At 47.2% G+C, this 27,547-nt stretch overlaps 1 protein-coding gene across 1 annotated transcript in view; it reads left to right on the top strand.

The window, feature by feature from the left end:
- sgsm3 (small G protein signaling modulator 3) overlaps positions 1-27,547 on the top strand; it is a 73,087-nt gene that overhangs the window by 39,199 nt on the left and 6,341 nt on the right. The window contains exons 4-13 of the mRNA XM_080217355.1: positions 3,910-3,976; positions 5,745-5,953; positions 8,657-8,764; positions 11,648-11,791; positions 15,343-15,538; positions 18,111-18,256; positions 20,012-20,107; positions 22,474-22,599; positions 23,977-24,031; positions 25,052-25,182. Of these exons, the coding sequence (XP_080073481.1) occupies positions 3,910-3,976; positions 5,745-5,953; positions 8,657-8,764; positions 11,648-11,791; positions 15,343-15,538; positions 18,111-18,256; positions 20,012-20,107; positions 22,474-22,599; positions 23,977-24,031; positions 25,052-25,182 (1,278 nt within the window). The remainder of the gene's footprint in view (positions 1-3,909; positions 3,977-5,744; positions 5,954-8,656; positions 8,765-11,647; positions 11,792-15,342; positions 15,539-18,110; positions 18,257-20,011; positions 20,108-22,473; positions 22,600-23,976; positions 24,032-25,051; positions 25,183-27,547) is intronic.

The following is a 27,547-nucleotide window of genomic DNA, read 5'->3' on the forward strand; positions in this document are numbered from 1 at the left end:
TATGTGTGAATCACCATAGTCACACTGGCAGGAAAAAAACTACATGGACAGGAACCAGCGGAATGTGGCATTTCTGCGTATGGGCAACGGGCAACAAAATGTCTCGTGAGGCCGCATCCAGATCGGCCACGTATGTCCCATAGGCCACTCATCCAGAAAGAATTCTTCAAATTAAGACAACAAAAATTTAATAAAACTTACTCCAACTTATAAATCAAAGAAAAGGTTTAATAAAGAAACTTCATTACTCCAAACTTCTGGCTTCACCCTGGGCCACTCCAAGCTCCCCACAATTCCCAGCAGATTCTTGTACTGAGCCTGCTGGTCAGCTGATTATCACAACATCTTGTCATTGGTTACATGGTTTACGAGGTCACCTGACCCTTACAGCTTCTTACCTTTGGTAAGATTGCAGCAAATCCAATGTTATTACCAGTTACGTTCTAACAAGGCCGCAGGGCAGCACGGTGACACAGTGATTGGCACTGCTGTCTCACAGTGCCAGGGACCCAGGTTCAATTCCCAACTTGGATCACTGTCTGTGTGGAGTCTGCACGTTCTCCCCGTGTCTGCATGGGTTTCCTCTGGTTTCATAGAATCATAGAAACCCCTATAGTGCAGAAAGAGGCCATCTGGCCCATCGAGTCTGCACTGACCACAATCCCACCCAGGCCCTACCCCCCTATCCTTACATATTTACCCACTAATCCCTCTAATTTACAGATCTCAGGACACTAAGGGACAATCTTAGCACGGTCAATCAACCTAACCCGCACATCTTTAGACTGTGGGAGGAAACTGGAGCACCTGGAGGAAACCCACGCAGACACGAGGAGAATGTGCAAACTCCACGCAGATGGTGACCTGAGCTGGAAAGCAGCAGTGCTAACCACTGTGCCTCCCATGTTCTGAAAGATGTGCTGGTTAGGTGCATTGACCCGAACAGGTGACTAGGGGAATTTCACATTAACTTCATTGCAGTGTTAATGTAAGCCTTCTTTGTGACCAATAAATAAACTTTTGAAAAAGTTGCCCATCCCCGGCAGAGGGCACGGTTCTGGTGGGATTTTGGAACTCTGTAGCTATTTGAGATGCAGTACCTGTCATGGCTGAAAAATGACGGTAGTGTTCACAAGTTGCTGTTGTCCCTGCTCTCTGGCTTACAGGGAGGGCACTTCAGGCTCTGCATAGACATGTGAGTCTGTCATTCCTCCAGGCATTACTCACTCTGGGAGTTTATGTGGCGCTTACATCCTGTGCATGAATTCATGAAGGTGTGGTTGACTCCGTCAGAATTTGCAGGTGTGGCCTACACTGGGATTAGTTATTGTCTGCTCAGTACTGTTCTCGGTGTTGGCTGAGTCATTAGCTGTGTGCTAAAGGGTGTGGACTCCAGGAAGCCAGGTATTCTCCAGGTATGGTGGAGCTGCAGTTAGGTTAACTGTTGATCCACTGTCATGATGTGGAGATGCCGGCGTTGGACTGGGGTAAACACAGTAAGAAGTCTGACAACACCAGGTTTAAGTCCAACCAATTTATTTGATAGTAAACTCGCAAGCTTTTGGGGTTTGCTCCTTTGTCAGGTGCATGGAGAGTTCTGGCCTCAGACAGAGCATATAACAGCACAGACAGTTAACAGATTACTGATTAACTCCACTGTCAGCCCAGAGGCAGCGTCAGAGAAGACCGGAACAAGTTGCTGTAACGTTAACATCCCTTTCACACAGACCTAAAAAAAATCAGAACACAACTAAAACTGCTCAGAAAATTCATCTCCACTCTTTAAGTCAGCCATCCCATTCTCCCACTTTCTCCGCCTCCATCACACCTGTTATGATGCCAACTTCAAAAGTGGCACTTCCGACATGTCTGCCTTTTTCCTCCAAGTTTCCTCCCCACCGTTCACCCACCCCAAAACCTTTCTCTGCCATCGTGGCTGACTGGGCACTCAACTGGGTTTGACCCATTTCCTGCACCTCTGCCCTCACCCCTTCCCCTCCCTCCCACAGCCATGATAGGGTCCCCCTTGTGCTTGCTTTCCAACCCCACCACCCCCCCCCCCCCCCCCCCCCCCCACACACACACACACACACACACACACACACACACACACACACACATCCACTCAGCCTTTACTTGCAATCACAGAATGTGCATTACCTGGCCCTTTATCTCCTCCTCACTGCTTGAGACCCCAAACACTCCTTTCAGGTCAATCAGCATTTCACTTGAACCCCCTTCAATCTGATCCAATGCTCCCAATGCGTTCTCTTCTACACTGGGGAGATTGAACAAGGACTGGGTGACCATTTTGTGGATCACCTTTGTTCAGCCCACAGGCATGACCCCGACCTTCCCGTTGCTGCTATTTTAACTCAGCGCCTTACACTCGTGCCCACATGTCCCACCCTCGGCCTGCTGCAATGCTCCAGTGAAGCCCAATGCAGACTGGAGGAACAGCATCTCATCTTCCAGTTGGGCACATTACAGCCCTCAGGACTGAACACTGAGTCCAACAACTTTACACTGTGACTTTTCTCTTCCATCTTAACTTTTTAAAGAAAAATCCCAAATATTTTTTGTTCCTGCACAAAAAAAACACTCCCCCACTGGGCCATCTGTCGCTTGTTCTTCAGTTTTACTACATCTTGGTTGTAGTCTCTCCCATCTCCCACGAATCACTGCCCCCACTGTTCCACCCACTCCTTTGCAGTATATAATCCAACATCAGGGAGGTGATTAATCCAGAAACTCATTATTGCTAGATGATTAATCCAGAAATCCGGGACTGGGGACCCGGGTTCGAATCCTACGACTGCAGAATGATGGAATTTGAATTTAATAAAAAAAAATCTGGAATTAAAAATCTACTGATGACCATGAAACCAGTGTCGATTGTCTGAAAAACCTATCTGGGTCACTAATGTCCTTTAAGGAAGGAAATCTGCTGTCCTTACCCGGTCTGACCTACATGTGACTCCAGAGCCACAGCAATGTGGTTAATTCTTAATTGCCCTTCCAGGGCAACTAGGGATGGGCAATAAATGCTGGCCAGCCAGCGACCCCCATGTCCATGAATGAATAAAAAAAAACACATAATTCAGAAGAAGGGTCGTGCAGACTTGGAATTAACTCTGCTCTATTTTCTCGCCCTAAGGATGCTGAGTTTTTCCAACATTCTCTGCTTTTGTCTAAGTCTGTTAAGTGTGAGGAGTTGTCATTCACAGCACAGTGGCACAGTGGTTAACACTGCTGCCTCACAGCGCCCGGGACCCGGGTTCAGTTCCTGCATCAGGCCACTGTGTGGAGTTTGCATGTTCTGCCCGTGTCTGCATGGGTTTCCTCTAGGTGCTCCAGTTTCCTCCCACAGTCTGAAAGATGTGCTGGTTAGATGCCTTGGCTGTGCTAAGTTCTCCCTCAGTGTATCCAAACAGGCGCCGGAGTCTGGCAATTAGGGGATTTTCACAGTAACTTCATTGCAGTGTTAATGTAAGCCAACTGATGACGCTAATAAATAAACTTTAAAGACTTTATGGGTAATTGCATTTTGCAGGGATATCATGAGGATTTTTTTGGGGATGGGAGAGTGGGGTAATGTGAGGTTTCAGGAACCCTTCGTGCTCCCTGAACCTAACCCAGGAGTGCGTGACGCTAAGAATTTTCTTTAGAAGTTCCAGAGTGAATCATTGAGCAGAAGAATCCTTTCCTGGACCCTTCTCCACACTATACAAGAAGCGTCCCTCATGTTTTGCCATCTTTTCAGCTTGGTAGTGGAACTCGATTTGTTTCAGATGTTGTCTCCAGCTGCTTCCCTGGCCTTCCCTGGGTGCAGCCTCACTCAGACGCATTGAGCTGCTGGCTTGCGACAGCACGCGGCACTGACCCACCTCTGCTCTGCTTTTCTTTCAGAAGGAAGAGTCTGGGGAGCAGCCAGAAATCCGTTACGACGAGTTTGGGTTCCGTATCGACAAAGAAGGTAAATGAGCTTTCTGCCACCCTGTTAGACACGCCTCCCCCCACCCCCTGAGCCAGCCACTCTGCTTACCTACTATTGCTGCCGGCCATGAGGGGGCAAGGATAGAAACACCATTAGCAACCTCCTCAGTGCTTCAGGTGTCTACAACTACTAGGCTGATATTGGGGTCAGCGGGACTAGGTTCACTCATAGAGTCATAGAGGTTTACAGCATGGAAACAGGCCCATCGGCCCAACTTGTCCATGCCGCCCTTTCTTTTTTAAAACCCCTAAGCTAATCCCAATTACCCGCATTTGGCCGGTATCCCTCTATACCCATCATATCCATGAAACGACCTAAATGCTTTTCAAAAGATAAAATTGTATCTGCCTCTATTACTGTAGGGATTCTATGGTTAGGGTGCATTGGCCGTGCTAAATTCTCCCTCAGTGTACCCAAACAGACGCCAGAGTGTGGCAACTAGGAGATTTTCACAGTAACTTCATTGCAGTGTTAATGTAAGCCTATTTGTGACTCAAATAAATAAACTTAAACTGAAAAATGCCCAGGAGATTTTCCGTGTTTGTATTTGGGACAGTGCATGAAGCAGGGTGTTCCTCTTGGGCCCAGTAAAACTCCAAGCCCCTTTCAGCATCGCCCCACCAGACCTACTGGCCAACTCCACTCCAGAGCTGGCTGATTTTCCTGTCTCCGTATCCAGCGAGCTGGGATGCATATCTCTTTGGCATTGCAGCGCACGGGTGTAAATGGACGGCACAGCGATCAGCACTGCTGTCTTACAGCACCAGGACTCAGGTTTGATTTCTGGCTTGGGTCACCGTCTGTGTGGAATCTGCACATTCTCCCCGTGTCTGCATGGGTTTTGTCCGGCTGCTCCGGTTTTCCCTCTCAGCCCGAAAGACGTGCTGGTTAGGGTGCATTGGCCGTGCTAAATTCTCCCTCAGTCTACCTGAACAGGTGCCAGAGTGTGGTGACAAGGGGATTTTCACAGTAACTTCATTGCAGTGTTAATGTAAGCCTACTTGTGACTAATAAATAAACTTCTACTTTAAATGAACCAACTCCAGAGTTGAGGATGGCTTGGGGCTTCATCCTCTCAGCCATCCGGGGAATAGGGAATTCTCTGCCTAACCTCCCGGCCTCTCCACCTCCCTTTCTTTCTTTGTGACAAGTCTGACAAAGCTTTCAGTTTGCCCATCTGAATCTCCCTCTTCCAGCACTCTGCTCACTTGAGTCCGATTGGACTTTGCAAAATGCCTCGGGATGGTTTTGTGCGTTAATGGAGCTGGGTGAATGCAAGCCAGTTTTGTTGTTGATGTCAAACTGGATGATGAATAATTCATTTCCAATGATTTATTAAAGATCAAACTCTTTCCACTCGCTCATGGGAAAACTAGCGGGCAGCATTCAACTCACACTGTTAGTCACTGAGAGAGGAGACGGCCCCGCTTGCTGGTAGCACACACCCCTCCCCCCCACTTCTGCTCGCCTGCAGTGCCCCCCCCCCCCCCCCCCCCCCCGCTTTCAAGTTTCCATTTAATCTGTTTCCTTTATAGTTTTAGGTGGAAACAATTACTCTGATTTTTTGTTTTCATTTATGGGACATGGGCATCGCTGGCTGGGCCAGCATTTATTGCCCATCCCTAACCGCCCTCCATTTCACAGAGCAGTGGAGGGTCAACCACATTGTTATGGACCTGGTGTCACATGGAGCGGACAAAACTGAGGGTTCACTCCACGTACTGATGCCTTTCTTACCTTTCCACAGACGGAGCTGAACAAAATTGCAGGAAAATTCGGGGCGTCCCGCTCCCCGAAGACCCTCAGCAGCGGTTAAGGTGGCAAGCACATCTGGAGTTCACGCACAACCACGATGTCGGCGATTTGACGTGGGATAAAATTGATGTCGTGTTGCCGCGCTCTCAGAAACTGCGAACCCTAGTCCTTGCCGGAATCCCCCACACCCTGAGGCCGCAGGTCACTTACTAGAATTTTTTTCTAATTTGCTATTACTCAGTCTTCTTTGTTAATTAAATATACTCAACTGGGTCTCTAATCTGCCCTTCTATCTCTGTCTCTTACTAATCAATGGTCCGATTTAACTTTTGCAATTCTGCTATACTAAAGATGCTTAAAGTCTGTAAAATAATGAGGGGCATAGATCAGCTAAATAGTCAATATCTTTTCCCAAAGGTAATTTTGTCTTTTAAAGAATATTTTGACAGTTACATGGTAAGATGGGTAGATGGTCAAACGTGGGCAATTGGGACTAGCTCAGTGGTAAAACAAAAACCAGTTTGGGCAAGTTGGGCTGAAGGGCCTGTTGTCATGCTGTAAACCTCTATATCTCCATCCAAGTAGAAATCTCGGGTAACTGTGTTTATTGCCCATCCGTAGTTGCTCTGAGAAGCCGTGGGTGGGTCTTCTCCTCCAGCTGCTATGAATCGCGTGCCAGGTTCCCTCCTATGGTGGGAATTTCAGACTAACGAAACAATGATAATGAAGCAATGGTGATATATGTCCAATTCAAGATGGCGTGTGACCTGGAGGGAAACATGGAGGGAAGTTAAGTCACTTGGATGCTGGTCTCTGTGATGTGTTTCTCTTGTTCATGCCAGTGGTAAAGGTCGCAGGGAGGTTCTGTCAGAGTAAGTTTGGGTGGTATGGTGGCACAGTGGTTAGCCCTGCTGCCTCACAGCGACAGGGCCCAGGTTCGATTCCAGCCTTGGGTGGCTGTCTGGCGTTTGCACGCTCTTCCCGTGTCTACGTGGATTTCCTCTGGGTACTCCAGTCTCCTCCCATTCTCCAGATCAGGAGGATTGGCCATGCTAAATTGCCCTTTGGTGCTCAGAGATGTGTAGGTTAGGGGCATTAGGTAAATGCTCAGGGTTACGGGGATAGGCCAGGGTAAGTTGCTGTTTCGGAGAGTTGGCGCAGGCTCGAGGGTCTCCTTCCACACTGTAGGGATTCTATTCTATGGTGAGTTACTGTTGGGGTCTGTGGCTTGTACATTGCTGCCATAATCCTAGAGGACCATAGGCTGCTCTCCCCTTTGAGGGGGGAGAGCTGAGTGGCGGTGTTTTAACCTTAGGTGAGGGGCCAGGCTGAGAAAGCGGGGCTTATATGAATAACCTCACATACGGGAATTGAACCCATGCTGTTGGTGTCACTTGCATCGTGAACCAGCTGTCCAGCCAACTGAGCTAACCGACATCCAAAGATGTACAGGTTACTTTTCTTGAGTGATGTTTGGATGGCCCAAGATGTTGGTCTGTAAAGATGGTGCTTTGGAAGGTCAGAGGCAGAGGGTGGGCTTTCTCTTGGCTATTGTCATTACCTGGCATTAATGTGGTGTGGAGTTAGCTGCCATCTGTCAACCCAATTGGATGTTATCTCAGGGAGCATGGTGTTGTGGTATTGTCACTGGGCTAGTAATCCAGAGGTCCAGACTAATATTCTGAGGACACAGATTCAAATCCCACCATGGCAGCTGCTGGATATGAAATAAAATTGGGGATAAGAAGTGGTCTCAGTAATGATGATCATCAAACTTCACGAACAGTGGTATAAACCTATCTGGATTTCCTTTAGGGAAGGAAATCCACCATCCTCACCCGGTCTGGCCTCCTGAGCCACAACTATTTTGTTGATCCTTAACTGCCCTCCCAAATGGCCTAGCTACGCAGTCCAGACGGGCAGTTAGGGACGGGGCAGAATGTAAGACTAAACCCCTAACCGCAGGCTGGTCAGTTTAACCCGAGTGCTGGGAAGGCTTGATGATGATATCAAAACAATAATCTGGGTCAAGATTAACAGTCACTTAGACTGTGGTAGATAAATTAAGGAATAAAACAGCACTGATTTGTTACAGCAAATTGTGTTTTAATTAACTTGATTGAGATTTTTCACGAGGTAACAACAAAGATTGATGGGGGCGGCGCGGCTAACGCGGCGACGGGGGGCGGCGCGGCTAACGCGGTGACGGGGGCGGCGCGGCTAACGCGGCGACGGGGGCGGCGCGGCTAACGCGGCGACGGGGGCGGCGCGGCTAACGCGGCGACGGGGGCGGCGCGGCTAACGCGGCGACGGGGGCGGCGCGGCTAACGCGGCGACGGGGGCGGCGCGGCTAACGCGGCGACGGGGGCGGCGCGGCTAACGCGGCGACGGGGGCGGCGCGGCTAACGCGGCGACGGGGGCGGCGCGGCTAACGCGGCGACGGGGGCGGCGCGGCTAACGCGGTGATGGGGGCGGCGCGGCTAACGCGGCAATGGGGGGCGGCGCAGTTTATAAGCTGTACATGAACTTCCAAATTGCATTTGATAAAGTGCCGAATAACAGGGTTGTCGCAAAGTTAAAACCCATGGACTAAACGGGGGGCAGGAGCCACCTGAGTGTGAAGTTATCTGAAACTAAAAGTGGTTGATGCATTTCTGTGCAGTTTCACACACATTTCATAGAGGTTACTCCTTTTTGCCACAATCTTTTGCACTCCTATAACTGTTTATTCCCTGGCTACTTCTGTCTACCTTAGGTTAGCCTGTCTGATGCTTTCCTATTTTGTTCACATTTCGGCTTCTTTCATTTCTCCCAAGTTCCTTCCCTCAGTTGTACTGGTTTAAAGTTCTTGCTGTGTGGTGTTTTATTGCTGACATTCTCCTTCCTTGGTCAATCTCTCTCTAGATCTGGATGCGGTTGTCAGGTGCTCTGCAGAAGAAACGGAATACAGAAACCTCGTACCGTGACATCGCCAAGAACAGCTCCAATGATGGTAGCATTGCAGCTAAACAGGTGAGGGAATGGAAATGGCTGGAGTGAAACAGCTTATATAAATCATAGAATCCCTGCAATGCAGAAGGAGGCCATTCAGCCCACGATTCTGCACCAACTCTCCAATATAGCATGGTCCTATTCCTGTAACCCCACGTACTTACCCCACTAATCCACCTAACCTACCCCTAAGGGGCATTTGACCATGGCCAATCCACCTAACCTGCACATCTTTGGAGGAAACCCACACAGACATGGGAAGAATGTGCAAACTCCACAAGGCCAGAATTGACCCCGGGTTCCCTGATGCTGTGAGGCAGCAGTGTTAACCACCATGCCACTGTGCAGCTACATGTACAGTGCCTGACATTCCAAGGAGAAGGAGCAATACAATAAAAATTCATACCAACACACAGAAGGTGATAACCGGAGAGGCAACCAGGGGCTGGTCCTTTGAAATGTGTTTTAAGGAGTGCCCTATAGGAGGGGAGATAGAGAGGGTCAGTGAGGGAATGTGGATTCTCACTGGTACGCTGAAATAAGCTTTCTCAATAAGACCACAGGAGCATGAAGAGTTCTGCAAAGAGGTGTGGTGGAAAGCTTGGAGGAGGTTACAGAGATGAGAAGAGATGTGCACATGAAGGGTTTTAAACATGAGAATTTGAGGCATTGCTTTTTTTAGAATCCCTCTGTGGCGCCAGACGGATGGATTGTACCTCTGCATTTTGAAACAAACTTGGATAAGTGCATCATTAAGGAAATATCACAGACCTCTGATGATATCACATGGGAACGAGAACAAGTCCTGAGAGTTAGACATTACCCAGCTTAAGTTGGGTACGAGGAAAAATAGTAGAGTCCTTACGCAAGATATAATTCAAAAGAAAACCTCAAAGCTGCTATAAATAGTGATCGGAATGTGTTTGAAAAGATGCCCGTCAATCAATCCAACTAAATACTTTGAAATGACAGGAAGGAGAAAGACGGATAATTCCGTAAACACGATGGCAAGAATTTTCTGGTCGTTCCCACCAGCGGCAACCCCCCCCCCCACCCCACTACGGATTCCTGGGCAGTGGGGGGTGCATACAATGGGAAAACCCATCGACAAAAAGCGGGACACAGTAAATCCCGCCATTGACTAATAGCGGGTTGCCTCCACCACTGCGGAACATGCACCTCAGAGAGAGGGAGGGGGAGGCACAGAAAATCCCACCCAATACATTTAGATTTCCAAAAGGCCTTTTATTAGGTTCTGTGTAGCTGATTCTTGTCTAAATTCTGAACATGTGGAGCCAGGGGACAGTTAGTAGAATGGATAGCCCACTGGCTAAACCAAGAGCAAGGGTTAAATAGCAAAAGGTGAGAAGTGATGTCCCACAAAGGATCACTGATTGAACCATTTGTGTAAGTGATTTGTGTATCAGGCGTCTGAAATACCATTTCAGAAAGTGCAGTTCATCAAATCAGCAGTGTGGTTAATGCAGTGGAGAATTGCAATGAAGTCATTAATAAATTTGCAGAATGGTTATGCAATTAGCAAACGAACTTCAATGTAGAAAAGCATGAGGTGGAACGTTTTGATAAGCAGAATAAAGATGTCATGTGCTCCTTTTGAAAGTAAGTGTCGAAATGGGCGAGAGAGCACATGGAACAAGGAGTGCGGATACACAAATCACAAAAGCAGTTTTCTTTTTTCTTTTGAAACCAACACACCACCATTAAAAATAATTTCCTCATCACAGACCCCAGCCCTGGCTTCAACCTGCCACGCTAACACTAGGCATTCTTCGCCTGCGGAAACACTGACCAAGTCCTTTGTGCAGCAAATTGGCACAAGTGGGACCTGTGTGCTCTGACAATGCATCTTCCAGACTCAACGTTGGCTCCATTCTTTCTCCGCGGATGCTGTCAGACCTGCTGAGTTTCTCCAGCATTTTCTGTTCATGTTGGCACAACTGGGGGCCTTGCAGGAAAGTCGGGCTGCAGCTGTGGTGCCCCAATAACCTGTCCTGGCCCCCCATGCCGACACTATAATTTTAAGAAAGTCCACCAATGCCTCTACTTTCTCAGAAGACTAAGGAAATTTGGCATTTTAGCTACAACTCTCACCAACTTTTATAGATACACCATAGAAAGCATCCTTTCTGGTTGTATCACTGCTTCTACGGCTCCTGCTCTGCCCAAGACCTCAAGTAATTACAAAAGGTTGTGAATGTAGCCCAATCCATCACGCAAACCAGCCTCCCATCCACTGACGCTACCTACATTTCCCGCTGCCTTGGCAAAGCAGCCAGCATAATCAAGGACCCCACGCACCCTGGACATTCTCTCTTCCTCCACCTTCCATTGGAAAAAAGATACAAAAATCTGAGGTCATGTACCAACTGACTCAAGAACAACTTCTTCCCTGCTGCTGTCATTAGACTTTTGAATGGACCTACCTTGCACTAAGGTTGAGCTTTCGCTACACCCTAGCTATGACTGTAACACTACATTCTGCACCATCTCCTTTCCTTCTCTATGAATGGTATGCTTTGTCTGTATAACGCGCAATAAACAATACTTTTCACTGTATACTAATACGTGTCAATAATAAATCAAATCAATGACTCGTCATTGAAGACAGCCCCTCCCTGACGAAATCCAGCAGAGGACTCAGAGCTCCATTTAGCCTCTGCGCAAGCTGTTGCCTGGCTTGGTGATCACTGCACACACTGTTTTTAAAAAAAACAAGAAGTGATGACGCATGTTAATAAGGCCATAAAAGAGCAAACAAAGCACTGTGAATATAACCGCTAATTTTGTGTAGGAGTGATGATATTTCCTGGCAGCAGCCGTGGTTTGCCACTTAGATCAGATTGGTATTTGGCAGTCAAGTTGCCTGCTTCTTTTCTCTTCCAGATCGAGAAAGACCTGCTTCGCACAATGCCGAGTAACACCTGCTTCTCCAACATAAACAGCGTTGGCATTCCGAGATTACGGAGAATCCTACGTGGGCTAGCGTGGCTATACCCTGAGATTGGGTATTGCCAGGGCACAGGAATGGTAAGGACTGTGGTTAGAATGTGCCCCTGTTTGCTGCACGTTCCTTATCAGGTGAGACAAGGCAATTGCAATCACCTAAGCCCCAGCTCTCCAGAACTCGTAACTCCCTTCCAAGCCCCACTCTCTTCGAATTTAACTCCCATCAAAGCCAACTCTCCAACACCCAGTATGGACGATAAAATTACCAATTAACCCATATACACAAGGGTGGCACAATGGTTAGCACTGCTGCCTCACAGTGCCAGGGACCCGGGTTCAATTCCCGGCTTGGGTCAGTGTGTGGAGTTTACACATTCTCTGCGTGTCTGCATGGGTTTTCTCCGGGTGCTCCAGTTTCTTCCAAAAGACATACTGGTTAGGATGCATTGGCCGTGCTAAATTCTCCCTCAGTGTCCCCGAACAGGTGCCGGAGTGTGGCGACTAGGGGATTTTCACAGTAACTTAATTGCATGTTGCCTCAGTTATTCATAATGGGCAGAGTACAGATTAGAATTATAGAATCCCTACAATTCAGAAGGAGGCCATTCAGCCCATTGAGCCTGCACTGATAACAATCCCAGCTAGACCCTGTCCCTGTAACCCCTCATATTTACCCTGCTAATTCCTCTAATACTAAGGGGCAATTTAGCATGGCTAATCCACTTAACCTGTGCATGTTTGGACTGAGAGAGAAAACCGGAGCACCCGGAGGTAACCCACGCAAACACGGGAGAATGTGCAAACTCCACACAGACGGTCACCCGAGGTTAGAATTGAACCCTGGCGCTGTGAAGCAGCAGTGCTGACCACTGTGCCACTGGCTTTTGTACTCAATTGTACCTGACTAACCCCTGCTTACAAAACCCAAATAAAACAGCTAACATTAGATGTGATTCCACGATTGGTCATCACTCACTGAATAATCCTGTATGTGCTGATAACTACATCAACAACCAATTTAAGATAATCTTAGCATGTGACTCATTAACATTTGCTAGAAGCAACATACACTCATAAACAGGGTCACCTCTGCAAAAAAAAGGAATATGTTCAAGGAATCTAGCTTATTTGAATTACCAAGGAGCTTGGGGAGCCTGTAGTTCCTTATTGGTTAAGACATTGCCATGGAGAAAGCAATCAGAGAGTTGACTTGCCAACAGATAAGCCCCTTTTCTCCTGCAGTATAAATTTGATCATTTGAAACTTGGCATTCTTGCATTTGTTCTGATGAGTGCAAGATGAAAAGCTTCGACAACATGTCTCTCTTTTCAGCAATATTTCAGCTTGGTACTACCAAACAACATTTAATTTCTTCTTGACAAAGTCATTAGCGGGTCAGGCAATAAAAGCATTACCCGACTTTTCTATGTTGACTCACTTATGACTAACAGCATTCCCTGATTAAAAGATAAAGACTTTACGAAGTGCTGGAGGAAACGTTATTAATTAACAGATTTATTAACTTGTATTTAACTGCTGTTGCACCGTAAATCACACTAACTAGGACTCTAATTAGCGCAACATATTGACGTCCAGGCTGCAAGGTTTAGACTCCTTGTTTAGCTGACAAATTAACAGCTTTGACTAACAAATCTACCAGATATGTTTGGAGTCTAGTTCAGCAGATGGCATTTTAATAGTATCATTCCTTAATGTGTAGAGCCATAGCTTCCTCTGCTAATCTAATAGGTTGTCTCACATTGTCCTGTTTCTCTCCAGGGATATCAGCCCGTCAATTTTAATTCCCTGCTAGATCCAGCATTGCTTGTTACAGATTTATAGCATATTACAGCACAGACGCATTATGCCTGTGCTGGCTGTCTGCAGTCCCACTCCCCCGCCCTTTCAGAAGCCACAATTGAATCTGTCTCCAGCACACTGTCAAGCATTCCAAATCGGGCGGCATGGTGGCACGGTGATTACCACTGTGGTGAATTCAATTCCAGCCTCGAGTGACTGTTCTCATGGAGATTGCATGTTCTCCCTGTGGCTGCATGGGTTTCCTCTGGGTGCTCCGGTTTCCTCCTACACTCCCAAAGATGTACAGGTTAGGGGGATTGGCCATGCTAAATTGCCCCTTAGTGTCCAAAGATGTGCAGGTTAGGTGGATTGGCCATGCTAAATTGCCTCTTATTGTCCAAAGATGAGCTGGTTAGGTGGATTATCCATGCTAAATTGCCCCTGAATGTCAGGGGGATTAGCAGGGTAAATACGTGATATTACAGGGATAGGGCCTGGATGGGACCATTGCTGGTGCAAACTTGATGGGCCGAATGACCTCTTTCTGCACTATAGGGATTATATCCTAACCGGTCACTGCATAAAAAAGACTTTCCTCCAGTCACCTCCTTTTTCACATTGGTGTCCTTTTGTTCTAGACCCTTCCAGCAACAGTATCTCCCTGTCTATCGTATCCAGACCCTTGTGATTTTAAACGCCTCCATCAAACCTTCTCTCAACCTTCCTTTCTCTAAGGCAGCGCTTCCCAAACTTTTCCAGGTGTGACCCTATCTTGGTGCCTCAGACGCTGTGTGACCCTGGCGTATGAATTTAATAAGCCCTGGGGGTACGTGGTGGTGGGAGTGGCTTCCTCATTTGTTGACCATGGTGCGGAATGATTAAAAGGAGCTGTGTCTGCAGTTCAAACAAGCAGCTACCTCTTACTGCCTGTTGTTGCTGCAATTGGGCCTTGGGCAGTGTTTAATAAGGCCACGCAGGCCAATAAAAATAAACAAGCGACTCGCAGCTGTCAGGAGTCATTTGAAGCTTTGTTGCAGCCATTGCTGCATTGGAGCTCACAAACCCAAAATCTCATCTTCCGACCCCCCCCGACAGGGGAGTCAGTTTGAGAACCCCTGCTCCAATGTTCCTGCAGTGGTATCAATGGATATGGCCCCAGGGAGGTACGTGGAGTTATACTCAATCTTCCTTGTTGTAACTGCAGGTCAACCTTTTTTGATTCAAGACACCCAGATCAGAGTTTCGGTCACTGCTCCCAGCTGTGGCTAACTACACAATCATACATACAATCATACCGTCCCTTTATGCAGAAAGAAGCCATTCGGCCCATCAAGTCTGCACCGACCACACTCCCACCCAAGCCCCACTCCCGTAACCCCACATATTTACCCTGCTAGTCCCCCTAACACTAGGTCAATTTAACATGGCCAATCAACCTAACCCGCACATTTTTGGACTGTGGGAGGGAACCGGAGCACTCGGAGGAAACCCACGCAGATACAGGGAGAACATGCTAACTCCACACAAACCAAGGCCGGAATCGAACCCAGATACCTGGCACTGTGAGGCAGCAATGCTAACCACTGTGCTACCATGCCGCCCATCATTGTGTGGCGGAGTTTCACTGGTTGTTGGCATCTGTTTCTTCTGTTCCAATAGATTTGATAATCTGTCTGATTTACATTGAGAATCGCAAAATACACGGCATGGTAAAGGGACACTGTATCGAAGGGAAGGTCTGGGCTGGGCCTGCTGCCTGGCCTCCTGGTTTCCATCTTACCCGGTGACGTTTGGTGGTGTTCTCCAGGATAACTCTTGGTTTTCTTGGGCAGGTTGCAGCTTGCCTGCTGCTGTTCCTGGAGGAGGAGGACGCTTTCTGGATGATGTGCGCCATTATCGAGGACCTGGTTCCTCCTTCGTACTTCAGCACCACACTGTTGGGCGTGCAGACAGACCAGCGAGTTCTGCGGCACTTGATAGTGCAGTACATTCCCCGGCTGGACAAACTCCTCCAGGAACATGACATCGGTAAGAGACGTACTGATCTTTTGATAAATCAGACATCCCCCATTTGGCAGATTGATGGTGGGGTGGGTTTGATGTAAGTCAGTATAAGCTATCCTCAGCACCTGCAGTGTACTCACCTGCTATCCCTGGGTGGCATGGTGGTACAGTGGTTAGCACTGCTACCTCACAGCACCAGGGAGCCGGGTTCGATTCCTGGCTTGGGTAACTGGTTGTGCAGAGTCTGCACGTTCTCCCCATGTCTGCGTGGGTCTCCTGCTGGTTCGATGGATTGGCCGTGCTAAATTCTCCCTCAGTATACCCGAACAGGGCGCCAGAGTGTGGCGACTGGGGGATTTTCACAGTAACTTCATTGCAGTGTTAATGTAAGCCTACTTGTGACACTAATAATTAATGTCTTACATACAGATTGGGCAAGTTGGAACATACACCTATCCTTTCGGATAGGAATTAGAGTAGGCCATTCAGCCCATCAAGCCTGTTCTGCCGTTTAATGAGATCATGGCTGATCTGTGGTCTAACTCCATATACCAGCGATTGGCCCATATCCTTTAATATCCTTGCTTAACAAAACTTTATCTCAGATTTGAAGATAGCAACTGATGTAGAATCAATTCGGAATGATGCAGGAGTAACCTGGCGTGTGTGCCAGTTAATTCTCCCTGTGGAGAGAGCCCGATTAAGATGACTGAGGCTCTGTATGTGGCCACCCTATGCCATGTTTACTTTTTATTCATTCGTGGGGCATGGGCATCGCTGGCTGGCCAGCATTAATTGCCCATCCCTAGTTGCCCTTGAGAAGGTGATGCTGACTACCGAGTGGCTAACTTGGCCATTTCAGAGAGCAGTTGAGAATCAATCACATTGCTGTGGCTCTGGTGTAGGCCAGACCAGGTAAGGATGGCAGATTTCCTTCCCTAAAGGACATTAGTGAACCAGATGGGTTTTCCCGACAATCGACAATGGTTTCATGGTCACTATTACTGAAATTTGTGTATCTGCTCCTCCAGCCTACTTAGTCACTTTCCAAGGAGCATGCAGCCTCCTTATTCGTCGTACAGGAACGTGCAACCTTTTTATCTTTAGTAACTTTGTTTGTCAACTGAAGGCTAATTTTGCAAGTTTTCCTATTTTCTGGCTGGTTTGCTATCTACTCTGCTCCTGGGCTCCTGACTTGATTGAGTGTTCTTTATGGTATTAATGGTTTTGTAAATTGTGAGGCAATGTTTTTGGATTTTTAAAATATATTTTTGGGACGGAGGCCAATGCCAATAACACCCGGTATTTCCCGCTCTGCTGTGCAAACACAGGGTGGGTTGTGAGTGCGTGGTTCCAGGTTCCATTTGGTGGCTGGGACAAGAACCACATAACAAGATACATGGCGTGAAAAAACAAGCCCATATGGCAAGATTAGTCTGGAGTGGAAGAGGTGACAAATGTAACTAACTTTTTTGCTGCTGGGGCTCAGGGGAAGCCTTGGGGCAATGGTAGCTCCATGCTGCTGAGATGTTGGGCTCAGGGGAAGCCCTGTTGCAGTGGTAACTCCATGCTGCTGAGATGTTGGGCTCAGGGGAAGCCCTGTTGCAGTGGTAACTCCATGCTGCTGAGGTGTTAGAGCTCAGGGAGACCCCGGAGCAAGGCTAGCTCCATGCTGCTCTTCGGTTGGGGCTCAGGTAAACCCTGGAGCAATGCTAGCTCCATGCTGCTGAGGGGTTGGGGTCGGGAAGCCTTGGAGCAAGGCTTGCTCTGTGCTGCTGAGGTGTTGGGGCTCAGGGGAAGCCCTGGAGCAATGGTAGCTCCGTGCCGCTGAGGAGTTGGGGTTCAGAGAACCCCTACAAGCAGTTGTGAAGCTGCCTGCTCCGTGAAGCTGACAGTTGGGGCAAAGAGAAGCCCTGGTGAGCAGCCCAGTGCAGCTGGCTAGCTGGGATGGTGGAGATGGTTTGTCAGTGCGTGCAGCCTAGCCAGCCTTGGACAATGCGATTGAATGCCTGGGTGGTGAGCTGCTGTCGGGATAATCTGAGCTGGAGATGGGTTGCCCGAAACTCCTTGTAGGAAGAAGAGGCACAAGGGCTTCCAGGCTAAGTTGGAGCTGCTGTTGAGGGAAATTGGAGGCTATATGACAAAAAAAAAACAAAATTCCTCATTGAGAAAATAGAATTTAAAGGTTTGTTGTGGCTGTCTGTGATCACTGATATCTGGGTGGGTTGTTAAATAAATTGTGGGATCTATTCTGATTGTGTCTAAAGTTCAGAGTGTGGTGTTTTTTTTCTGTTTCAATTTCCCTGGTTCCAGTTTCTTCCAATTAACATTTGCAAATTTCCTATTTTGGTCGCGACCAGTTGTGGTCTTCTCAGTCTTTTGGACTGTATTATGGTGTGATCACTATTGCCTCAACGTTCCCCAAGCTCCCTTGTCTTATCTGTTCTGAATTGCGTTCCCCATTACTGGATCCACTACGCACCATCCCTGGTTGGATTTTTACATGCTAGGTAAAGGATTGCCTGTGCCTTTTGCTTGGCTGTTCATTAGAGAAGTTAAAATCTTCTAACTCTGTCCTGTTTTGTGTCTCTTACAGAGCTGTCTTTGATCACCCTGCACTGGTTTCTGACTGCCTTTGCCAGTGTTGTGCACATCAACATCCTCCTCCGGGTCTGGGACCTGTTCTTCTGCGAGGGCTCTGTGCTGCTGTTCCAGATCACACTGGGGATGCTCAAAATGAAGGTAAACAGACTGACATGGAGCTATGGCAGCGAGGGAACATTTGGGAAAAATGATGCAATGCAGCTGCATCCATACTATTTCTGACTACATCTAGTTCCACGTAGTCTAGCACCACATGGGTGTAGCACAAGGAAGGCCAAGAGGAGTGATTGGGGTGGGGTGGTGCACTGCCAGCTGGACACTTCCGTGTCAATGATGATTGTAGTAAATTCCATGGGATCCTGTATTGACAGTGGTGAATAGTCCTACCTCCCCTGATATTGAGTGAATAGTGAACACTGATACTAATTGGGGTGGCACAATGGTTGGCATTTCTTCCCCACAGCACCAGGGACCCGGAGTCGATCCTGGCCTCTGGTCACTGTCTATATGGAGTTTGCACGTTCTCCCTGTGTCTGTGTGGGTTTCCTCTGGGTGCTCCGGTTTCTTCCCACAGTCCAAAAGACATATTAGTTAGGTGGATTCTCCATGCTAAATTGCCCCTTGGTGTCAATTTAGGTCTAGGTTATGGGGATTAGCTGGGTAAGTATGTGGGGTTATGAGGATAGGGCCTGAGTGGGATGCTCTGTCTGAGAGTTGGTGCAGACTCGATGGGCTGAATGGCCTCTATCTGCACTGTAAGGATTCTATGATTGTAATTTTGAGTGTAAATAACTTATATTGTCAGAAGCTCTTATAACTCTGTCTGATGGCAGGGAGAGAGTTGGTACTGAAATGAGAGTATAAAAATGTTTAAGAAAGTAATTGATGTGGCAGAACTGGGTAACGTTTGACTGAACGTATTTCTGGAACCCCGTCTTAAGAGTAACATCCGTGTTTTCCACCTGTGTGCATCGTCAGCCCCACCTGGCTCTGACTTACCGCTACGGGAACAGTTCCATTTTGCATCGCTTTACTCAACGATGAGAGAATGCAGCATTGCTGGAACGCTGGGGGCCTTAGCTTCTGGCTTATTGACCCAAGATCTGCACCAATATCTGTGAAATTCTGCTTGAAGAAGATCAAGGAGGTTTTCATGTCCCCTAGTCAGCATTCCTCCAAAGAAATGCCAGATGCACGTGCCAACTGACCCATTCCCACACACTGTGAATTAGCATTGCTGCCTCACAGCGCCACGGACCTGGGTTCGATTCCAGCCTTGGGTGACTGTCTGTGTGGAGTTTGCATGTTCTCCCTGTGTCTTTGTGGGTTTCCTCCGGGTGCTTTGGTTTCCTCCCACACTCCAAAGATATGTGGGTTAGGTGGATTGGCCACGCTACACTACCACTTAGCGTCAGGGGGTTTAGCAAGGTAAATACACTTGAACGAGATTGTTGTCGGTGCAAGCAGAGTGGTTAGCACTGCTGCCTCAAGCGCCAGGGACGCAGGTTCGATTCCCGGCTTGGGTCACAGTCCATGTGGAGTTTGCACATCCTCTCCGTGTCTGCGTGGGCTTCCTCCGGGTGCTCTGGTTTCCTCCCACAGTCCGAAGGACGTGCTGGTTAGGTGCATTGGCCGTGCTAACTTCTCCAGCAGTGTATCCGAATAGGCATTGGAGTGTGGCGACTAGGGGAATTTCACAGTAAATTCATTGCAGCGTTAACGTAAGCGTACTTGTGACACCTTAAAGAGAAACGATGGGCTGAATGGCCTCCTTCGGCACTGTAGTAATCCGATGATTCATTTCTGCTTGTGTGATCCTGCTGCATGTGGTAGTCTGTAACTGGGGATGTTGGAGCATGAGGTGAATTTAACAGAACTTTGTTGCTTCTATAGGAAGAGGAACTCATCCAGTCCGAAAACTCAGCGTCCATCTTCAACACCTTGTCGGACATTCCCTCACAGATTGAAGACCCAGAGGTCCTCATCAAGGTATAGTGATGTTCAAAACCTTTCAGCAGCTGTGGGCCAGGGCAGCTCATGTTAACAGTCCAGTTCCCAGAGATTTAATACCTGTGACAGAGCAGCCGATCAGTGATAACTAACTGATAACGCAGTGGATTTTCAGTCCCAGGGTGGGAAGTACAGATTTGGGACGTTCCCCTGCTCTGCAAATCCCAATCCGGGAGGAAGTAGCCTGAAAGATTGGGTTCTCTGTTCCGGGTACTGGGCTCCCCTAGGAGTTGGACCCCAGCACGAGGGTGGAGGCTGCCAGGTGTGGAAGGAGGTTGGTTGGAAGATCCATCTCGGTCCACTGGCACTGTATCAAAGGAAGATGTAAGGCAGCCCTCACATTCCCATCCCCACCCCCCCAACCCAATCACAACACAAACTCCTTCACACTCTCCATGCCAACCCGTGTCCTTCTGTCCGTTTTCACAGCAGTAAAATCCCGACAGTGCAGAAGGAGGCCATTCAGCCCATTGAGTTTGCACCAACCACAATCCCACCCAGGCCCTTTCCCCGTAAACGCATGCATTTACCCTAACACTGAGGCAACTTGGCATGGTTAATCCACCTCATCTACACATCTTTGGCTGTTGTTGTGAAGACCCAGGTCAGGGGGTGGTCAGTCAGTAATTATTAACTAATGTCAGTATATGGTTAGTCAGTAATAGCACAGTGTGTGACAGAGCAGTCCATCAATAATAAACTAAAATTATCGTGTGTGACCAGTCAGTAACAATTAACTAGTAACAGCGTGTGATGGGACAAAGGTTTGGTGATTTAAGGGCTGGAAGACTGGCTTTGTGGCAATAGTTTAATTAGAGTTATAGAGCATTACAGCATGGAAACTGGCCCTTTGGCCCAACTTGTCCATGCCAAATTTTAAAACTCCAAAGCTAATCCCAATTGCCCACATTTGGCCCATATCCCTCTCTACCCATCTTACCCATGTAACTGTCTAAATGCTTTTTAAAAGATAAATTTGTACTCACCTCTACTACTACCTCTGACAGCTTGTTCCAGACACTTACCATCATCTGTGTGAAAAAAATTGCCCCCTGGACACTTTTGTATTCTCCCCTCTCTCGTTAAACCTGTGCCATCAAGTTTTAGACTCCCCTACGTTTGAGAAAAGTTATTGACTATCTTCCTTGTCTATGCCCCTCATTATTTTATAGACCACTATAAGGTCACCCCTCAGCGTCCTACACTCCAGAGAAAAAATTCCCAGTCCATTCAATCCATCTTTATAACTCAATCCATCAAGTCTTAGTAGCATCCTAGTAAATATTTTCTGCACTCTTTCTAGTTTAATAATATCCTTTCTATAATAGGGTGACCAGAATTGCACACAGTATTCCAAGTGTGGCCTTGCCAATGTCTTGTATAACTTCAACAAGGTTTCCCAACTTCTGTATTCAATGTTCTGACCGATGAAGCCAAGCATGCTGAATGCCTTCTTCACCACTCTATCCACCTGTGACTTCACTTTCAAGGAATTATGAACATGTATCCCTAGATCTCTTTGTTTTGTAACTCTCCCCAATGCCTTACCATTAACTGAGTAAGTCCTGCCCTGGTTCAAGCTATCTAAATATATCACCTCGCATTGGTCTAAATTAAACTCTATCTGCCATTCATCAGCCCACTGGCCCAATTGATCAAGATCCTGTTGCAATTGGAGATAACTTCCTTCACTGTCCACTATGCCACCAAGCTTAGTGTCATCTGCAAACTTGCTAACCATGCCTCCTATATTCTCATCTAAATCATTAATATACATGATAAATAACAATGGACCCAGCACTGATCCCTGAGGCACACTGCTAGTCACAGGCCCCCAGTTTGAAAAACAACTCTCTACAACCACCCTCTGGCTTCTGTCAAGAAACCAATTTGTATCAATTTAGATACCTCACCCTGGATCCCGTGAGATTTAACTTTATGCAGCAACCTACCATGCAGTACCTTGTCAATGGCCTTGCTAAAGTCCATGGAGACAACATCAATTGCACTGCCCTCATCTAACTTCTTTAGTTTAGTTTTGTTGGGAAGACTATTGAATTGTATTTGCTATGGAACAGTGTGGAAAGTCTACAAGGAATCACTTCAGTTGCCACCGACTTGCCAGTGATCACCGTGCTGGTGTGAGACTGTAGCCCTTCCAAGGATGGGTGTTTGGCAAGGATGTGTTGAACTGTGGGGTAAGCGTGGCAGAAGACAACTCGCACTGTGAGAGCTTCTGACACCGGACAACCAAGCTCATTTCAATCCTGTTCAGACCCTAATGGGTTGCAGCCACCTTGCTGCTCACCTGCAGGTACAATAAGCAGCTAAATGTCTCACCGCAGGAGTCGATGAAGCTTGCCGGGTCGTTGACAGATGTCATGATCGAAACCCAGAGGAGGAAACATCTGGCTTACCTGATTGCAGACCAGAACCAGATCCCACAAGCAACAATGCCAAATTTCACAAAGGTATGTGTGGTCAGTAATGCAGCACAGTGTGTGTGCAGATCCAAGGAATTAGCTGTTTACACCATATCCCAGCACTGGGGACACAATATCATCTGTACTGGGAGAGGCAACAGAGCTCTGGCACAGGATGTGTGAACACTGCATGGAGGCTGGGCGGGAATGCTGGCCGGGGACTGGGCGTTGACACTGCCTGGGGACTGGGCATGAGCATTGTGAGGGGACTGGGGGAGGGTGGGGGTGGGGGGGGGGGCGTTGGGGAGCGGAGGGGAGGCTGCCCAGGGTTGGAGACACTGGCCGGGGTGGGTCACTGCATGTTTATTTATTAGTCACAAGCAGACTTAACACTAACATTAACAATGCAATGAAGTTACTGTGAAAATCCCCTAGCCGCCACACTCCGGCGTCTGTTCGGATACGCTGAGGGAGAATTTAGCACAGCCAATGCACCTAACGAGCACGTTTTTCAGACTATGGGAGGAAACTGAGCACGGATAACTGTTTTAAGTTTCAGTGATTTGCTATAAACAGTCAGTTTGTCTGGAGGGAATACAGCAGGTGCTGGAATGCAGGATAATCACTCATTTGAGCCAGTAAATGTTTGTGTAGCAGCGGGCTTGATGAACTTTTGTTTATTAAAGAAAACAACCCATGGGGTTTTTCCTTAATTAAAGTAATGGAAAGGTGAGTTGTGTATCCAGAGTCATGCAGTCATGTGATACTAGAAACAGAAGGAGCTGTGTTCGAGGAAAAAACAGTTTTCTGAGTTCATTTGCTGGAGAGAGCTTTTTAAAGATAGCAGCTGACAAACAGCCCTCTCTTTTTCTCTCTCTCTCGCCACAAAATCTACCTCCAAAGTTATTAACCCAAGTCAAAGCAAGTATGCCTGCAGTTAATAACTATTTTGTAAGTGGATTTTAAGTCTCTTAAGAGAAATATTGCTTAATTGGAACTGAATGGTGATAAGTTAGGAGTTGTGTTTCTTCTCATGTTTAAAGATTGTTCAACGATTAAGAGTTAAACTGTTTCGTTTTGTGAACAGTTATTCTTAAACTTGTACGAATAAAGCTTGTTTTGATATTTTTTAAATCGCTAATTTGTCAGTGGAATTACACCTGAGACGAAATATCCTTTCCTCACATTTATACCACAATAGAAAATAATTGGCTGTTTGCAACAAAACACTGAACCTTAAAGCATGACATACATAGTAATAGCACGGCATCATCAGACTTTAAAATAGCAGAAAGAAATGCTTATTGGCAGCTTACTCTGACCGAGGTTCAGCTCTCAACACCGAATCCCTCCCTCCCCTGATCCACATTGCAAATGTGAGAGAGGGCCTCACTCATACCTCTCCTTCGTTCCCTTTTCTTGCAGATTGTTCGAAGGCAATCCCAACGTCGGAAGTCTGGGCTGGGAGCGCTACTTTTTGGTAAGGTGATTCCGTCCTCACTAAGAGACACGACACAGATGTCACAAAGTGGCTCAGACGGGGATGGGGAAACAAACAGAAAATGCTGCAAACTCTCAGTGCGCCCGGCAGCACCGTGAAGGGGGAAGCAGCTGGTGTTTCAGTTCAATGATCTTTCCATTCCTTCTGATGCTGCCAGATTTGGAGAATTTCCAGCATTTGCTGCTTTTGTTTCAGATTTCCAACACCTGCAGGATTTTTTCACAGAGTGGGAATTTTATCGACAGGCACAGATATCAGGAATTACTATGCTCTGATACAGTCATTTTACCATCTATTTTATGAGATGTAATTTTATAGATTTCTCAGCTTTTCCTGCCGCGCCCCGCCCCTTTCCCTCCCTGCCCCGCCCCTTTCCCTCCCTGCCCCCGCCGCCCCTTTCCCTCCTCCTCACCCGCCTCTTCTCTCGCCCCTCCCCACCATCTCATCTCCATACAATCCTATTCAGTGCATTTACAGTTCGTACATTCAGGATGCTTGAGCTGATGATATGAATTGGTACGATGTGAATTGTGGACTGGCCACATCTTGGCCAATTTTAATCCATGCTAATCACCTCATTGTGGCTGGACTGCATCTCTTGGGTCTGGTTACTCTCACTTAAAATCATAGAATCCCTACAGTGCAAAAGGAGGCCATTCGGTCCATCAGGCCTGTACCGACAACAGTCCCACCCAGGCCCTATCCCTGTAACTGCACATATTTACCCTGCTAGTCCCCCTGACACGAAAGGGAAATTTAGCACGGCCAATCAATCTACCCCGCACATCTTTGGAGTGTGGGAGGAAAGCAGAGCACCCGGAGGAAACCCACGCAGACACGGGGAGAATGCACAAACTCCACACAGACAGTGACCTGAGGCCGGATTTGAACCTAGGCCCCTGACGCTGTGAGGCAGCAGTGCTAACCCCTGTGCCACCCCTGCGCTTGTGCTCATTCACGGCCTTTCTTTAACACTCTTTGCCTCTCTCTCGTTGGCAGGTGACAATGAAGATGCAGAGGCGCTGAAGGCGAAAAACATTAAACAGACGGAGGTGGTAGCAGACTTACGGGAAGCCATTCTGCAAGTGGCTCGACACTTCCAGTGCCTGGATCCCAAAAACTGCAGCATTGTGAGTGTAGAACAAAGGGGGAACAGCAAAGGGAACCCATGGCAGCTCTGCCAAGAAGAGCTAAGCAGGCCTGACAGCATCTGTTTTAAAGCTTATTTATTAGTGTCACAAGTGGGCTTACATTAACACTGCAGTGTAGTTACTGTGAAAATCCCCTAATCGCCACACTCTGGCACCTGTTTAGATACACTGAGGGAGAATTTACCACGGCCAATGCACCTAAGCAGCACATCTTTCGGACTGTGGGAGGAAACCGGAGCACCCGGAGGAAACCCACACAGATACGGGAAGAACATGCAAACTCCACACAGACAGTGACCCAAGCCCGGGTCCCTGGCGTTGTGAGGCAGCAGTACTAACCACTGTGCCACACTTTTACCCCCAAAGCCATAATAGTTTATGCAGTTTTCTAAAAAATTAAGTCGAGAATTTTCTAGTGAAGTGAATGTCTTTTCTTAAACCTTGCTATTTTTAGCACAAATAAGGACGTGAGCTTATTGGCTTTGAAGGAGAAGGGACTGTTGGAAATACTTGCTTGAGGGTTTCGGGGTCATCGATCTGTTTAGCAACTGCAGTAACAAGAATTTAATAAGATATTGATGGGATGCCATCTGCCCAGGAAGAGGTAGAAATCTGCCTAACAACAGCAGCAGCCAGCACTCAAAAGATGTGACTTCCCCAGTCACGAGATTAGCAAACATCTTGACAGAAACAGGTGTAAATTGCCCTAGCAGTAGGAAACAGCTTACCTAGATGACTGGAAGCATCAGTGGACGTAAACACATGCTAATTACTAGAGTCAAGGAATTGAGAGGTGCAGACAGCTAGATGTACAGAATGAAGAGTCAAAGAGGAAAAATGGTATCATTGCGTCAGAAGCAAGCAGGCAATTTACATCTAATAGTCTGAGAGGCCAGTCCACAATTCACAGCCAGGAGGCCCTTCTTCCTGTAATTCCATCAGCATATCCTACTCCCATGGGTAAGATGGGTATAGAGGGATATGGACCAAATGCAGGCAATTGGGACTAGCTTAGGGGTTTAAAAAAAAGGGGAAGCATGGACAAATTAGGCCAAAGGATCTGTTTCCATGCTGTAAACCTCTATGACTCTATGGCCCCTTGAACTAGATCATGGGTTGACCTGATTGTGGTCTTGGCCTTGATGCTACTTTCCTGCCTGTTCATCATGAGCTTTGACCCCCCGCATGGGGACAGCTAACTCTGTCATGTCCTCTCAGAATCTTATATATTTCAGTAAATCACCTCATTCCTCTAACTTCCAATGTGTAAGGGCCCAACATGCTCAATTCTTTCTCAAAAGACAAGCCCTTCATCCCAGGGATCAACCTAGTGAACCTTCTCTGAAATGTATCTGTCCTTGAGTAAGGAGACCAAAATTGTGGACAGAATTTTAGGTGTGACCCTGTACAGTTGTAGCAAGACTTCTCTAGTTTTATACTTGACCCTCCTTGTTATAAAGTCTATCGTTCCACTTGCCTTTCAAATTACTTGCTGTACCTTTTTGTTATTCATGTATGAGGACACCCAGATCCCCCGTACCAATATATTCTTCAGACGCTCCCAACTTAAATATTTACTTTTTTATTCTTCTACCTCCAATTTTACCACATATATACTGCACCCGTTAGCTTTCTGTCCACTCACTTAACCCATCTATTATCATTTTGCAGTCCCTGTGTCCTCCTCACAATTTTCTTCTCTAACCATCTTTGTAAATTCAGAAGATTAGACTACAAATAAGCACTGATCGCTGCGACACTCCACTAGTTGAGATTTGCCAACCTGAAAATGACCCATTTATTTCAACTCTCTGCTTCCTGTTGGTTAACTGTTTTTCTATTCGTGCTAATTTATTTCCCCCAAAAGCCATCATCTTGTGGAACACTTTTACCAATGCCCTTTGGAAATCCCAAATTGGAATGCACTACATCTGCTGGTTCCCCTTTGTCCACTGTGTTTGTTACATTCATTTTTATTTATTCATTCGTGGGACATGGGCGCCGCTGGCTGGCCAGCATTTATTGCCCATCCCTAGTTGCCCGAGGGCAGTTGAGAGTCAACTACATTGCTGTGGCTCTGGAGTCACATATAGACCAGACTGGGTAAGGATAGCAGATTTCCTTCCCTAAAGAACATTAGTGAACCAGATGGATTTTTCCAACAATCCACAGTGGTTTCATGGTCACCAGAAGATTCTTAATTCCAGATATTTTTATTGAATTCAAATTCCACCACCTGCCGTGGTGGGATTCGAACCTGAGTTTGTAGAACATTAGCTGATTTTCTGGATTAATAGTCTAGCAATAATACCACTCGGCCGTCACCTCCCCATCCTCAAAGAGC

Source organism: Carcharhinus amblyrhynchos, chromosome 35 (genome assembly GCF_965287045.1).
Source record: "Carcharhinus amblyrhynchos chromosome 35, sCarAmb.v2.hapA, whole genome shotgun sequence".
Lineage (NCBI taxonomy): Eukaryota > Metazoa > Chordata > Chondrichthyes > Carcharhiniformes > Carcharhinidae > Carcharhinus > Carcharhinus amblyrhynchos.